Source organism: Hylobates moloch, unplaced genomic scaffold (genome assembly GCF_009828535.3).
Source record: "Hylobates moloch isolate HMO894 unplaced genomic scaffold, HMol_V3 SCAFFOLD_18, whole genome shotgun sequence".
NCBI classification, from domain to species: Eukaryota; Metazoa; Chordata; class Mammalia; order Primates; family Hylobatidae; genus Hylobates; species Hylobates moloch.
The window spans coordinates 58,534,902-58,550,282 of NW_026652293.1; the positions used below are offsets into that span (position 1 = coordinate 58,534,902).

Below are 15,381 nucleotides of genomic sequence, written 5' to 3' on the forward strand. Positions count from 1 at the left end.
CAAGCCCTCCTCTTTCCCGCCCCTCCTCAGCCTGTTCAACATGAAGACAAGGATGAAGATCTCTATAATGATCCATGTCCATTTCATGAATAGTAAATATATTTCTCCTTCTTGTGATTTTTAAATTTTTTTAAATAACATTTTCTTTTCTCTAGATTACTTTAAGAATATGGGCTGGGCATGGTGCCTCACACCTGTAATCCTAGCACTTTGGGAGGCCGAGGCAGGCAGATCACCTGAGGTGAGGAGTTGGAGACCAGCCTGACCAACATGGAGAAACCCCGTCTCTACTAAAAATGCAAAAATATTAGCCAGGTGTGGTGGCGGGCACCTGTAATCCCAGCTACTCGGGAGGCTGAGGCAGGAGAATCGCTTGAACCTGGGAGGCAGAGGTTATGGTGAGCTGAGATTGCACCATAACACTCCAGCCTAGGCAACAAGAGCGAAATTCCGTCTCAAAAAGAAAATGGTATAAAATACACATAATATAACAAAACATGTGTTGATCAACTGTTTATGGATATCTATAAAGCTTCTACTCAACAGTAAGCTATTAGTAGTTAAGTTTTGGGGGATTCAAAAGTTGCACTTGGGCCGGGCACAGTGGCTCATGCCTGTAAACCCAGCACTTTGGGAGGCCAAGGCAGGCAGATCATTTGAGGTCAGGAGACCAGCCTGGCCAACATGGTGAAACTGCATCTCTACTAAACATACAAAAATTAGCCAGGCATGGTGACGTGCACCTGTGATCCCAGCTACTCGGGTGGCTGAAGCATAAGAATCGCTTGAACCCAGGAGACGGAGGTTGCAGTGAGCCAAGATCACACCACTATACTCCAGCCTGGGCAACTGAGTGAGACTCTGTCTCAATAAAAAAAAAAAAAGAGAGAGAGAAAAGAAAAGAAAAGTTGCACTTGGGGGCCAGAGTCCCTAACCTCCTCCATCCCTCTACTCACCTTTTGTAACTCTACTGTTCAAGGGTCAACTGTATTTGGTCTGGGGTCCTGGGTTCCTAGTACAGGGCTCCTCAAAGTGTCTTTGGTATACTACTGAGATGATTCTTGGCTGAAGGGGCTTCTAGATGGCTTCAGATGGGGCCAAGCGGCCAGAAATATCATGGCATGATTGGAAGGCTGGAACTCAGGCCCACACTTCCCACTTCATTACTGCCCCCCCCCCCCCCACCAACAACTGGGGAAGGGAAACGGACTAGAGATCAAGTTCAATCACAATGGCCAATTATTTCATTGATCGTGCCTATATAATGAAACTTCCATAAAAACCCTGAAGGACAGGGTCAGAGGGCTTCCAGGTTGATCAACATATGAAGGTGCTGGGGGAGTCGCACTTGGAAAGGGCAGGAAAAGACTCAACCCCCGCACCCTCACACCTTGCCCTGTGCCTCTCTTCCATTTGGCTATTCCTAAATTATATCCTTTATAATAAATGGGTAATAGTGAAGCGCTTTCCTGAGTTCTGGGAATCATTCTAGCAAATTATCAAATGTGGGTTTGCTGGTTTCAGGAACCTCAGTATTTGCAGTTGGCTAAGCAGATGTGGGTAGCCTGGGCACTCCATTTGCAGCTGGTATCTGAAGTAGGAGCAGCCTTATGGAACTGAGCCCTTAACCTGTGGGGTCTATGTTAACTCTGCATAGTGTCAGAGTGAACTGAATTGTTGGACACCCAGCTGGTGAAGGAGAAGAGACTGTTGAAGTAAGGAGAAAAGGTACTCACATACTAACTCCGATTACAGGTGTGATGCACAAAATAAATTGGTGGTAAGCAGTTTTAGACTTCATGGAGCCATGAACATCAAAAGCAGACTGGATAATACAGAACTGGCTGCCGATATTTTGCCCTACTTGACAGGTATGTGGTGGTGGGGACCAACATAACTTATTTAAAATGATATTTTTGGAATATAAAAATAGGAATATTTCAAAACAAAGACAAACCATTAAATGCAATAACTTGAGCTTTCTAGACAATTCCCTCTACTATCTTAGATTTTGTTTTCCCCCTGTTTCTCCCTGGTCCAGTGAAATGCTTAGCCAAGGGCCTGCTTTAAAATATGGCTGGCCTTAGCCACAAGAGACAATATTGCTGCATGGACACTGGTGAACAAATAATAGAGCAATGTGTATCATTTTACTACCATCCTATCTGCATCATGACAAGCCTCAAAATGAATACCCAGTCAAAGTCTTCGAGATTCTGAGTCAGTGAAGCAACTACGCAAAAGATTAAATTAGTAAATTACCAAGCTGTACTTTTGTGCAGATCAGGCACTACATTAGTTATAAACAAAAACTTCATTTTTATGACCCAATGCAATTGGTATATATAGTTAATTATACTTCATCTTCTGATGTTAATGTTGGTATTTTAAAATAAAATATGGCATTAAAAGGCTAGAGACAGCTGGTTTAAAAGAGGGGAAAAAAGGTCTAAAAACCAAGACACCAAATTACAATTTTGTAGTTTTGTCAGGTAGTTCATTTCGGAATATAGTCAAGTTGACTGAGCAGGTATATGTGATGAGAACGCTTGCCAAGTTCTATTCTCACAGGTACCAGTGAATGAAGCGCTTCCTGGTATTTAAGCAGACTAAGGATTGCTAGGCTAGTCTTGTATATACTATTTATTGAGATTGCAGTAAAACCAAGTTGTTAACAAATATCAATTTCTTTTCAAAGATAGCACTTATTAATCATTACTTGTCAAAGAAAGCATGAATATGACAATATGTAGCACATAGTAGGCACTCTTTAAATGCTTTTTCAGCACATACTGTAATCTAACAAAATCCTATTCATCAAGACCTGGATCAAATACTATTCCCTCTTATTAATTCTTTCTGCGGTTCCCAAAGCCAGAACTAATTACTCCTTTCTCCGAGTTCTCAGAGTATTCATTAATCTCTCAACAAACAAGACTCTCTGAGGAGGCAATATTTAAGCCATGAGAAATACTTGAGTTTTACTCCAAGTGTATACTGGGAAGCCACTGAAGGGCTTTCAGCAGAACATGGCCTACATTTTAAAGATAACTGTAGCTACTATGTAGAGAAAGAATTCAAGAAAGCGGCAGCAAAATCAAGAACAGAAGCACAAATACCAGATGAGAAAAAAGGAGGGAGAGGAAAGCACTGGGGATGTATGCTGCAAGTACAGCAGAAAGGATCTGTAGATAGATAGGATGCAAAGGAGGAGGCAATCAAAAGGAGGAAAAAAATTATGGATGCACCTAGCATTTTAATGATACTCCCAGTTAGTATGTGATATGCTGTAAAGTATTAAAATGTACCACCACTGAAAGTCATGGCCCAACTCACTTATTTAGAAACATGTCTTCATCATCTTTGAAAATGGAAAATATGTCATCCCTTCTTGAATCCCCTATGTGCAGCACAGAGCCTAGTCTGTAGTGAGTTATCAATTGTGCACAATAACCTCTACCATACTATCAGCCTCTTAAGAGAATATATCCTAAAGAGAATTAGCATCACGTCTGTTATGATACTGAGTCATTCTATGAACTAAGATGTCATTTATTCAGAAGACAAAATACTAAGAAATAACACTAAAAACTTTGGAATTTTAAAGACAGGATTTCCATCTTATTCTCTGATGTCAATTTATTGGGTTAAGTCTACAATATTATGACATTTCAAAGATTAAAGAGGCTCAGAGTAAACACAATTGTGTTAGGTTTCCACCCAATTCCACAAATATTGTTCACATTTATAACACAGGTCCTGGCATATAGTAAAAGTGAGCGAGACCATCTCAGTTATAAAAGATTGCGGGCCGGGCGCGGTGGCTCACACCTGTAATCCCAGCACATTGGGAGGCTGAGGTGAGTGGATCACCTGAGGTCAGGAGTTCGAGACCAGCCTGGTCAACAGGGCAAAACCCCATCTCTACTAAAAATACAAAAAATTAGCTGGGCATGGTGCCTGGTGCCTGTAGTCCCAGCTACTTGGGAGGCTGAGACATGGGATTCGCTTGAACCCAGGAGGCAGAGGTTGCAGTGAGCCAACAGTACACCACTGCACTCCAGCCTGGGTGACAAAGTGAGACTCTGTCTCCAAAATAAATAAATAAATAAATAAAGATTGTGCATTCAGATAGGAATAATAAACATAGTTTTCTCAAACAGGAAAGTGAATAATAAATAGCATGTGCTATATATGGTGTTAAGCACTAGACGAGCTTTTTCCTAGTCCATAGCACCACCACCACCACTCTGAAATCACCATCCTACAAATGTAGGGGTCACTCCAGAATCCTCCGTGACCCTCACTGTTCCACACACACAGTCACCAAGCCCTGTCAATTCTATTTCCAAAAGACTCCTACAATGTATCAATACCCTTTGTTCACAATGCTCAAAAGCTTTAATTTGGGCCCTCCCTAGTTCCTCAACTGGATTATTTCAAAAATCTCCTTACCTGTATCTCTCACTGCAATCTTATTCTCCCCTCCCAATGCTTCCAGAGGGATATTTTTATAAATGAAATCTGATCATGCCACTCTTCTGGTTAAGATACCTCAAAGACTCATTTCAGGATAAATTCTGGCTTCACAGCATCACGTACAGGGTCCACTATAATTGGGCCTCTGTCTTCCTCAACATTTATTTTTTCTTTAAAATACTTATTAAGCATGTAATGTGTGCCAGACATTATTCTACCATCCTAGTGCTGGGAGCACACTGGTGTTCAAAATAGTCTAAAACTACAGCAATAACACGCCTTCCCCTCTTCCTGACCTATCTGCCCCATTTTCATCTTCCCAGATACGTTCTAATTCTGATCTGTCCTTGAGAATTCAGAAAATCACCTCTTCTTGAAAGCTTTTACACTCCCACAAAACAAGAACTTATTTCCTGTGCTCTCACAATATATTGTGCATATCATCTCTACCAATAACAGATGTTAAACCCATGAAGGACTGGCACTGTATCTCTCCTAATTAAAGATTTGTGAGAGAAGTGGCCTGAAAAGTGGTGAGAGATACTAAATGTAAAAAAGTAAAAATCTGTAAACTTGGAGTAAGAGCCCTGAAATACGACAGCGAAAACTTCCTTTTCTGACCTCCAATGCCCAAATGGACAATCTCTCCACTCCTCCCCTTCCCATCCACAAACCATACCACTAGCACTCTAAATGCTCAGAGCTCCTCAACTCATCACTCTGCACTGTTCTGCTCCCAGAGGTTAGGTTGCGCTTGAGAATCAGCTATGCAGCTTGGGCAACACAGCGAGACCCCCACCTCTACAGAAATGAAAAATTTACAAATCAGCTGGGCACAGTGGCACGTGCCTGTAGTCTTAGCTACTTGGGAGGCTGAGGTGGGAAGATCACTTGAGCCAGGATTTTGAGGCCACAGGGAGTCATGATCATGTCACTGCACTCCAGCCTGGGTGACAGAGCAAGACTCTGTCTCACAAAAAAAAAAAAAAAAAGAATAAAAGAATCAGCTGTGTCTGTGACCAAACATATTCATTATAATTGTACTTGTAAGTCTGCAATCTAAATATTATACAAACTGATATGTGAGTATACAGAAATACTATAAAAATTAAGTTAAATGTTTTGAAAAGTCTTTATCAAGGTAGGTCACTAAAAGGATCATACAAGTCTAATAGAATTCTGTATTCAGAATGCTTTGCTTATGTCTAAGTTCTCTCTCCACTTCAAAGAAACCAAAGCTGAAACATCATTATCTGCTGGGGCATGCTTTAGGAAGAAAAACAATACAGAGTTCTCATCACCAGACTAACACTAAAGAAAAAGCTTTACAGCAAAAGACTAGAGAATTAACACATATGATATAACAGAGACTAGAGTATTTAAAGAGTGAGAGGCACCACAGGAGCAAGCACACAGTGGGACAGTCATATGAAGAGGCAGTAAGAGGGTGGCCATCTACAAGCCAAGGAGAGAGGCCTCAGAGGAAACCAGCTCTGCCAGCACATCAAGCTCAGACTTTCAGCCTTCAGAGCTGTGAGAAACTAAATTTCTGGGCCAGGCGCAGTGGCTCACGCCTGTAATCCCAACACTTTGGGAGGCTGAGGCAGGTGGGCTGCTGGAGCCCAGGAGTTCAAGACCAGCCTGGGCAACATAACAAAACCCCGTCTCTACAAAAAGTACAAAACTTAGCCAGGCAATGTGGCAGGCACCTGTGGTCCCAGCTAGTCAGGAGGCTGAGGTGGGAGGATTACTGGAGCCTTGGGCCAAGATTGTGCCACTGTACTCCAACCTGGGTGACAGACCCTATCTCAAAAAAATTTTTTTTTAAATTTAAAAATCTATTTAAGCTTCCAAAAATAAATGAAAAATAAGTATTTAAAGTTACATGTCATTTTTAAGGATACCAAACTTTATTTCAATTAACCAACCACTATCACCAGTAGACCAAATTAGAAACTTATCTCCTTTGCCATTCCGTTAAAAAAAGAAAGAAAAAAATCTTGCTAAGAATCAGGGGAAAAAATTTGCTTGCTAGTTACAATTAGGTTCTGCCATAATGGCTGAGAGATTGAGGAATACAACAAAAGCACTGTGAATGCCACTGACAAACAGCAGATGCAAATAACGGCAGCCTACAAAGTTATTTTCTGCAAGGCAAGAAAACCATCTGGAATGCAGCAGCACCAAATATGCAGAAAGGCAAAACTTCCTCTAAAGACCACACTTATGTTTCATTCATCTTTCTGAGAAATAGAATAATAAATAAAAGGTAAAAACATCAATATGGCACTGTTAAACTCTTTGTCCTACAACACCTATATTCATGTGCAAAGTACAAATGCAGTCTAGTATAACTGATCCAGATTCACCAAAGAAAATGGTCAGTCTAAATGATCATCGAAAGCAAGATGGCGTGATTTAAAAAAAAACATTTCAGCAAATCTATTGGGTCATTCTGCAGGATGAAAAAATCTCTTAAAATAGGGGAAAACGTTAAGGTTAAATACACTAATATGTATAAAAAGTACTTTAGAGAATGTACCTACCACATGTAGTCATGTGTGCTTAGGAGTAATCTTTTTTCAATAGGGAGTAATCTTTTCTCAGTAATTCTTATGATACTATTTTACTTCAATCATGAATTCCTCTTACTTAAGTACAGAATCTGCAAAATTCAATAAATGTGACTCAGGCGATAAAAAGAACCTGTCCCTATCTGCAACATACCTGGAGACAGAGAATAATAAAGACAATGAGAATGCACAATTTCCATATTCTTAGAACCACAAGAGAGACAGAGAAACCTGTAAAACTTATAAAAGCTCTGGAGACCGAAAAAAAATAAAAAGAAACATTAACAGGCTGGATACAGTGGCTCAGGCCTGCAATCCCAGCACTCTGAGAAGCCAATGCAAGAAGATCACTTGAGCCCAGAAGTTAGAGATCAGCCTGGACAAAACAAAGTGAGACTCTGTCTCCACAAGATATAAAAAATAAAATAAATTAGCCAGGCACAATGGTGTGCACCTGTAGTCCCAGCTACTTGTGAGGCTGAGGTAGAAGGATCACTTCAGCCCAGGAGTTCAAGGTTACAGTGAGCTATTACTGCGCCACTGCATTCCAGCCTGGGCAACAGAGCAAGACACTCTCTCTTAAAAAAGGAAGAAAAGAAAGAAACATTAACTAGTAAGACTGAGAGTATCTAGGATGGGAACCTGCTTTGTGTGTGCAACTCTAGCTGGCCACATAATGACGAAGATGGCCTGCTGCCAAGCAGCACAGAAAAAACTCAAGCAATGCTCTCTTTCTTGTAATATGAAAGACTCATTAACAAAGATAAAGCAAATGTTACTTGGAAAAGTTAAAACCAACAGTTTCAGAAGAATGCACTCTACAACTGTCTATAAATATTTCAGAGCCCATATTTCAGAGTATTGTTTAACTGTAGGCACAAAAAAATCCTATCAATGAGGAAAAATGTTATCAGTGAATTAGTAATAGAGACTAACAGCTCCCCAGTTAGTCAGTTATAAAGAATCCAAATCTCTTGGTTTATGTTATGAAAGACCTAAACCCCAGAGACAATTAAGTGACATAAGTAATTACTGAGCCAGTGTTGATACTAATAATAAATACTACTAACAATAGTAAAAAATAAGGATCTGTATATAGTACTTACTAAGTACCATATATGGTTCTATGTGCTTTGCCTTTATTAATTCACTTATCTCTTCAACAACCTTATTTGGTAGGTACCATTAATATCCCCATTTTACAGATAGGAAATTGAGACACAAGAAGTGAATTAACTTGACTAAAGATATACTGTAGGGAGAGGCAGAAATGGGACTTAAAGCAGCCAGTCTGCTTCCAGGTCTGGACTTGCAACCACTCTACTAAAAAAAGAAAGATTCTGACTATCAACTATATTACTTCCACAAAATTACCTCTTCGTATATTTTCTATTATTTCCACATTATACTTCATGTTATATTTTATTTGAAGCTAAGAGGAAAGAATTTATTTGCTGAAATTTATGTTCTTTTTAGAAATAACCAAGGTTTATTTTAAAAGATTTCATTACTGAAGATATAATGTTAACCTATAACAAAAACATGTCTAGAATATCAGATTTTTTAAGGCAGTAGGAAGAAACTTATTCATAAAATTAATACTCCAGGGAAAGTTTCATTCAAATAGAATCTCAACTTTCTTCAAAGAATTACATGAAAGACAAAATCTGTGGGAAACATTTTAGACATCAAACTATAGATACAGATAGAGACTCACACAGACATGCACACAGAAACATGAAGAATATAATAGCAGCTATCGTTCCATTATTTTAAACTACTCCAATCTTGTTACTACACATGTATGAGTTTAGCACATTACAGGAAGCACATGAACTTTGAAGTCTATTAGCCAATTAAAAGAATGTGTCTTTCCATCTTTCAAAAAGAATAGGTAAAAAGAAATAATATACTTTCAGTTATAAATATTTTCATCCAAGTCAGTATAGAAAAATATTGACTAGAAAATTAAGATAAAACTTCAACCTAAACTACAGAAAAGGACCCTTTCAATGTTTAAAGTTTTGTTATGTTCCTTTGCTGTTCTTCTTATGTAAGACATCACATAGCTTCCTAGTGGTAAACTTTGCTTTTAAAATTTCTCACCCTGCTGTGTGATTCTGGTTCCTACTCTAAGTATACACTGCAAAAAATTAAAATTTATACCTTCTTCTTCCCCACACCCTCAACTCACCAACAAAAAAAATAGCTATTAATAATCTCCACACCTCCTGGTATTCATGCCCAGAGACTTGCCTCTACTGAACAGGATATGGAAAAAAAATACATGTATATATATGGGATGTCACCTCCAAGGTTAATTTACGAAATGACTCTGGCTTCCATCTAGCTTGCCACCTTATGGAGAGGCCCACACGACAAAGACAATTATCAGGAATAAAATGAGGCCCTCAGTCTAACAGCTGGCATGCAACTAAATCCAACCCATTAATGTGAATGAGCTTAGCAGCAGATCCTCCTCCCCCTGTGATGACTTCAGTTGAGACTGCAGCCCTGGCCAACATCTTGACTGCATTTGTGAAAGACCCTGAGCTAGAGGATCCACCTAAGCCAATCCCAGCATCCTGACCCTCAGAAACTGTGTAATAAATATGTGACTTTTAAGCCACTAAAACTTTTAGTGTAATTTATTGTGTGGCCATAAATAATACACTACCCCTTCACTCCCTCTTGCCTGACCCCAAGACCTTAAACTACTTAAAAGCCAAGATTGGGCCCAGTGCAGTTCACGCCTGTAATCCCAGCACTTTGGGAGGCCAAGGTGGGTGGATCATTTGAGGTCAGGACTTCAAGACCATCCTGGACAACATGGTGAAACCTTGTCTCTATTAAAAATACAAAAATTAGCCAGGCATGGTGTCTCGTGCCTGTAATCCCAGCTACTTGGGAGGCTGAAGCAGAATTGCTTAAGCCTGGGAGGTAGAAGTTGCAGTGAGCTGAGATCGCATCACTGTACTCCAGCCTGGGCAACAGAGAGAGACTCTGTCTCAAAAAAAAAAAAAAAAAAAAAAAAAAAAAGCCAAGATTACCTCAGATTTCATAAGCTCCATGACTTTTAGCACACATATAGGCACACAGGGCTCAGATTCTTCGTCTGGCCACCCATCTTTTTTTAACTGGACTTGTAATTTTCAAAGATCAATTCCCAGTGCACCAGCAAACCTAAACCGTCATTCACAGCATGAGAGTTCACAAAAAGTACAGACACCTAGAAATGGTCACAGAAAAAAAAAAAATGTGGGAAAACACTTCACTTGGCAACACATACTTCCCTATCTTAATAAATTCTCCCATTAATAAGGGATAATAAGAAACTTTTCTCAGTAACTGAATAGATTATTTCACCTGTTTCCTGTAGTTCTTCTTTTCCTCACATTATTTTCATGAAGTTATATGGCAAAGCCTCTCAAAATACTTTCCAAGCACTGTAGAGTTAAAAATATCAAGTGTGGCTAATTTTAGCTATGAAGGCACCAGGCAGAGCCAAGTTAGGACAGACGTGGAAATAAAAACGGGGGATGAAAGATGAGGTGGGGGTGGAGGGTGGAGGGTGAGCCACACTGACTTTTTATATTTTCGTTTTGCAAGGTTATTAATTTCAGTGAATGAATAGTGTCAGCAAAAGACAAGCACCATATGAGATCAAGAAAGAAAAACTATAGTAGAATACTATAGAATCTCAATCTACTTTTCGCAAAACGTAAGCAGGGAGGGTTCTGCTTCTGGCCAAGTAATGACCACCTTTCCAAATGACCCTCCCATAGATAAAACTATAAACTCTGGATTAAAATTAAAAAGAATTTTTTTTTGAGACAGGGTTTCACTCCATCACCCAGGCTGGAGCGCAGTGGTGCTCACTGCACCCTCTACCTCCCAGGCCCAAGCAATTCTCCTACCTCAGCCTCCCAAGTAGCTGGGACCACAGGCACGCACCACCACACCCAGCTAATTTTTTTTTTTTTAATTTTTGGTAGAGATGGGATCTCCCTATCTTGCCCAGGCTGGTCTCAAACTCCTAAGCTCAAGCAATCCTCATCTCTCGATAAAATTTATAGAACAACTATATGAAATGTATGGTTTGGATCTGTGTCCCTGCCCAAATGTCATGTCATTGTAATCCCCAATTTGGAGGTGGGGCCTGGTGCGAGGTGACAGGATAATGAGGGTGGTCCTTCATGAATGGTTTAGCAACATCCTCCTGGTGCTATTCCTTTGATACTAAGTTCTCATGAGATCTGGTTGTCTTCCCCCTCTCTCTCTTGCTCCTGCTCCAGCCACAGGAAGTGCCAGCTCCCCCCTTTGCCTTCCTCCATGATTGTAAGTTTCCTGAGGCCTCCCCTGAAGCCAGCATCATGATTCCTGTAAAGCCTATGGAACCATAAGCCAATGAAACTTCTGTTTTTTATAAATTACCCAAGCTCAGGTATTTATTTATAGCAGTGAAAGAACAGACTAATGCAGGAAGGCACTGGAGAACGAGAAGAAGGGAGTCAATTCTTTTAAGAAAGGAATAATATGGGGAGAGTTCTCTGACGTTTACAGCTTTCAGCCTGACAACTGGTCCTGGTCTGTGCTACATGGGAGAGCTAAAACTCTAACAGAAACCCCCACAGACTTTCTAGCTTAAAGATAAAAGGATAGAGTTCAGGGCAATCCATAGCTGCTGCAAAACGAGAGGAAATTCCTGGGAGGAAAATGAGCCAGTGGGCAGGAAGGAACCCCAAATTCTGTATATAAACTCTGCCTAAATCTCTGGATGATCCCTGATCTACTCATGTGTAGGGCAGTTTCCAAGTAACTGAAAAGAGCTCAACCAAAATATGACCCACTGCCTAAAAGAATTTGCTGTTTGAGTCCAACCAAGTTATACAGATCTGTGGGACAGTATCATTGGGGCTAACATATTAATATGTGTAAGAGTCTGGGACAATTCCACTCTCCGCAAAAAAGAGCAAAGCATATTCAATCTAAAAACAACCACAAGTAGGTATATCACAGTTGAAGACGAAGATGCTTGAAATGGCTAGAGAAAAATGAAACTTTACATATAGAAGAACAATAAATTGGATGACCACAGACATCTTCATATTGTACTGCAGAAACAAAAGAGAGCAGAGACAATAAAACGACATCTTTCAAGAGCTCAAATACAAAGCTGCCAATCCAGAATTCCACATCCAGGGAAAATATTCTTTAAGAATGAAGGCAAATAAAGATATTTTAAGAAAAAAGAGGTCAGGCGAGGTGGCTCACACCTGTAATCTCAGCACTTTGGGAGGCCGAGGTGGGCAGATCACCTGAGGTCAGAAGTTCAAGACTAGCCTGGCCAACATGGTGAAACCTCATTTCTACAAAAATACAAAAGCTAGCCAGGCATGATGGTGGGTGCCTGTAATCCCAGCTACTCGGGAGGCTGAGGTGGGAGAATCGCTTGAACCCGGGAGGTGGAGTTGCAGTGAGCCAAGATCGCACTACTGCACTCCAGACTGGGTGACAGAGGAAGATCCTGTCTCAAAAAAAAAAAAAAGAAAAAGAAAAAAAGAGAAGTATTCAAGTTGAAAGAAAATGGTACCAGACACTCAAATAGTCTGTAAGAAATGAAGAGCATTAGGCTGGGCACGGTGGCACACGCCTGTAATCCCCGCACCTTGGGAGGCAGAGGCGGGTGGATCACCTGAGGTCAGGAGTTCACGACCAGCCTAACATGGTGAAACCCTGTCTCTACTAAATACAAAAAAATTAGCTGGGCATGGTGGCGCATGCCTGTAATCTGAGCTACCTGGGGGGCTGAGACAGGAGAATCACTTGTACCTGGGAGGTGGAGGTTGCAGTGAGTCCAGATTGCGCCATTGCACTCCAGCCTGGGCAACAAGAGCAAACCTCCAAGAAGAAAGAAAGAAAGAAAAAAGAAAGAAAGAAAGAAGGAAAGAAGAAGAAAGGAAGGAAGAAAGAAAGGAAAAAAGAAAAGAAAAGAAAAGAAAAGAGAAATGAAGAGCATCAAAAATGGTAAATATAGGCCAGGCACAGTGGCTCACACCTGTAATCCCGCTTTGGGAGGCCAAGGCCAGGGGTTCAAGACCAGCCTGGCAAACATGGCGAAACCCCATCTCCACTAAAAATACAAAAATTAGCCAGGTGTGGTGGTGCACACCTGTAATCCCAGCTATTTGGGAGGCTGAGACACAAGCATCGCTGGAACCCGGGAGGTGGAGGTTGCAGTGAGCCAAGATTGTGCCACTGCACACAAGCCTGGGCGACACAGCAAGACTGTTTCAAAAACAAAAAAGGTAAATACAGGGTAAATATAAATTAGATTGTGTTCTTTTAAGGTAAAACTTGTAATGTTATCTTAAGAAGGTTCAAATTATGCAGATAGGATATATCAGACAAATACAGCAAAATAAACTGGGGGGAACAAACCTAGAGAGTTGCAAGGTTTTTAGGTTTTATGCAAAGTGCTACAGCATTAACTCTAAGTAAATGGTAAAAGTGAAAGCAATAGCTAACGGGAGAGAAAATGCAAAGAGGTATAGCAAAAAAGTCAGTAGAAAAATTAAAATAGAATTCTAAAGGTATTCAATTTATCCCCCAAAAAGGCAGAAAAGGAATAACAAAGGAGCGAAAACAGAAGGGACAAACAGAATACAAATATTAAAATGGTAGACTGAAGTCCAATCTCTCCATAATTACATTAAATGTTAATGACTAAACACTCTCATTAAAAGGCAGACATTAGATAATAAAGAATCAATTACATGCTGCCCACAGAGATGCACTTTAAATATACAGAAAGCAGGTAGGTTCAAAGTAAATAAACATTGGTAAGCAACAAGATCTTCAAGGTAACATAAAAAGAGGAACAAAGTAAGTAAACAAAATATTATATGCCATGAAAACAGTACACATATAGTAATATCAGAATTGATACATTAGTATCAGATAAAGTAGACTTTTAAGCAGAGGAACTTTTCAAAATTATAAAATGGTCAATTCATCAGAAACAAGTAACAATCCTGAAAGTGCAGTCACCTAATCGCCATCTCTAAACACATACAACAAAAATTGACAGAATTAAAGGGAAAAATCTCAGCACTTTGAGAGGCTGAGGCGGGTGGATCATTTGAGGTCAGGAGTTCAAGACCATCCTGGCCAACATGGTGAAACCATATCTCTACTAAAAGTACAAAAATTAGCCAGGCAGTAGTGACCTGCGCCTATAATCCCAGCTACTCAGGAGGCTGAAGCAGGAGAATCGCTTGAGCCTGAGAGGCAGAGGTTGCAGCGAGCTGAGATCACGCCACTGCACTACAGTCTGGGAAACAGAGTCAAAAAAAAAAAAAGAGAGAAAAAGAGAAAAAGACATTTTCACAGTATTAGTTGCAAATTTTAACACCCCCTTAAACTGATAAAACTAGACAACAGAAGTACACAAAAAAATTTGCAAGCACACAGAATGAAGGTTATTAACCACTTTGACTCATTTGATATTTTAAAGACATTATACATAACAACTACAGAACACACATTCTTTTCAAGTACACCTATAATCACCAAGATAGATGATCTGCTGGGCCATAAAAAAAAAATACCGAATAAATTGGCCAGGTGCAGTGGCTCATGCCTATAATCCCAGCACTTTGGGAGGCCGAGGCAGGTGAATCACCTGAGGTCGGGAGTTCAAGACCACCAACCTGAATAACATGGAGAAATCCCGTCTCTACTAAAAAAATACAAAATTAGCCGGGCATGGTGGCGTACACCTGTAGTCCCAGCTACCCAGAAAGCTGAGGTGGGAGAATTGCTTGAGCCCAGGAGGCTGAGGCTGCAGTGAGGCATGTCTGTACCACTGCACTCCAGCCTAGGAGACAGAGTGAGACTCTTTTTAAAAAATAATAATAAATAAGAAAAAAATCATGAGATGCAGCTAAAGCAGTGACGAATGGGAAATTTATAGTTGTGAATGCATATATGAGAAAAGAAAGGCCTAAAAGCAAAGACTTAAGCTTCATTCTTAAGTTAGAAAAGAATGGGCATGGCGGCTCATGCCTGTAATCTCAGCATTTTGGGAGGCCAAGGTGGAAGAACTGTTTGAGCCCAGGAGCTTGAGACCAGCCTGGGCAATAAGTTCAGACTCTATCTCTATAAAAAAATTTAAAAATTGGCCAGGCATGGCTGCGTGCACCTGTAGTCCCAGCTACTTGGAAAGATGAGGCAGGAGGATCACCTGAGCCAAGGAACTTAAGGCTGAGGCATAAGAATCGTTTGAACCCGGAAGGCGGAGGCTGCAGTGAGCCGAGGTCACACCACT

At 40.4% G+C, this 15,381-nt stretch overlaps 1 protein-coding gene across 7 annotated transcripts in view; it reads right to left on the reverse strand.

Moving 5' to 3' along the window:
• ENAH (ENAH actin regulator) overlaps positions 1-15,381 on the reverse strand; it is a 159,410-nt gene that overhangs the window by 76,737 nt on the left and 67,292 nt on the right. For 4 of the 7 annotated variants that reach the window (XM_058430917.1, XM_058430916.1, XM_058430913.1 and 1 more), the window contains exon 1: positions 1,737-1,817. The exons of the other annotated variants lie outside the window; for them this stretch is intronic. In XM_058430917.1, the coding sequence (XP_058286900.1) occupies positions 1,737-1,801 (65 nt within the window). In that variant the 5' untranslated portion in view covers positions 1,802-1,817. Of the gene's footprint in view, positions 1-1,736; positions 1,818-15,381 lie in introns of those variants that run through there. 7 annotated transcript variants of the gene reach the window in all.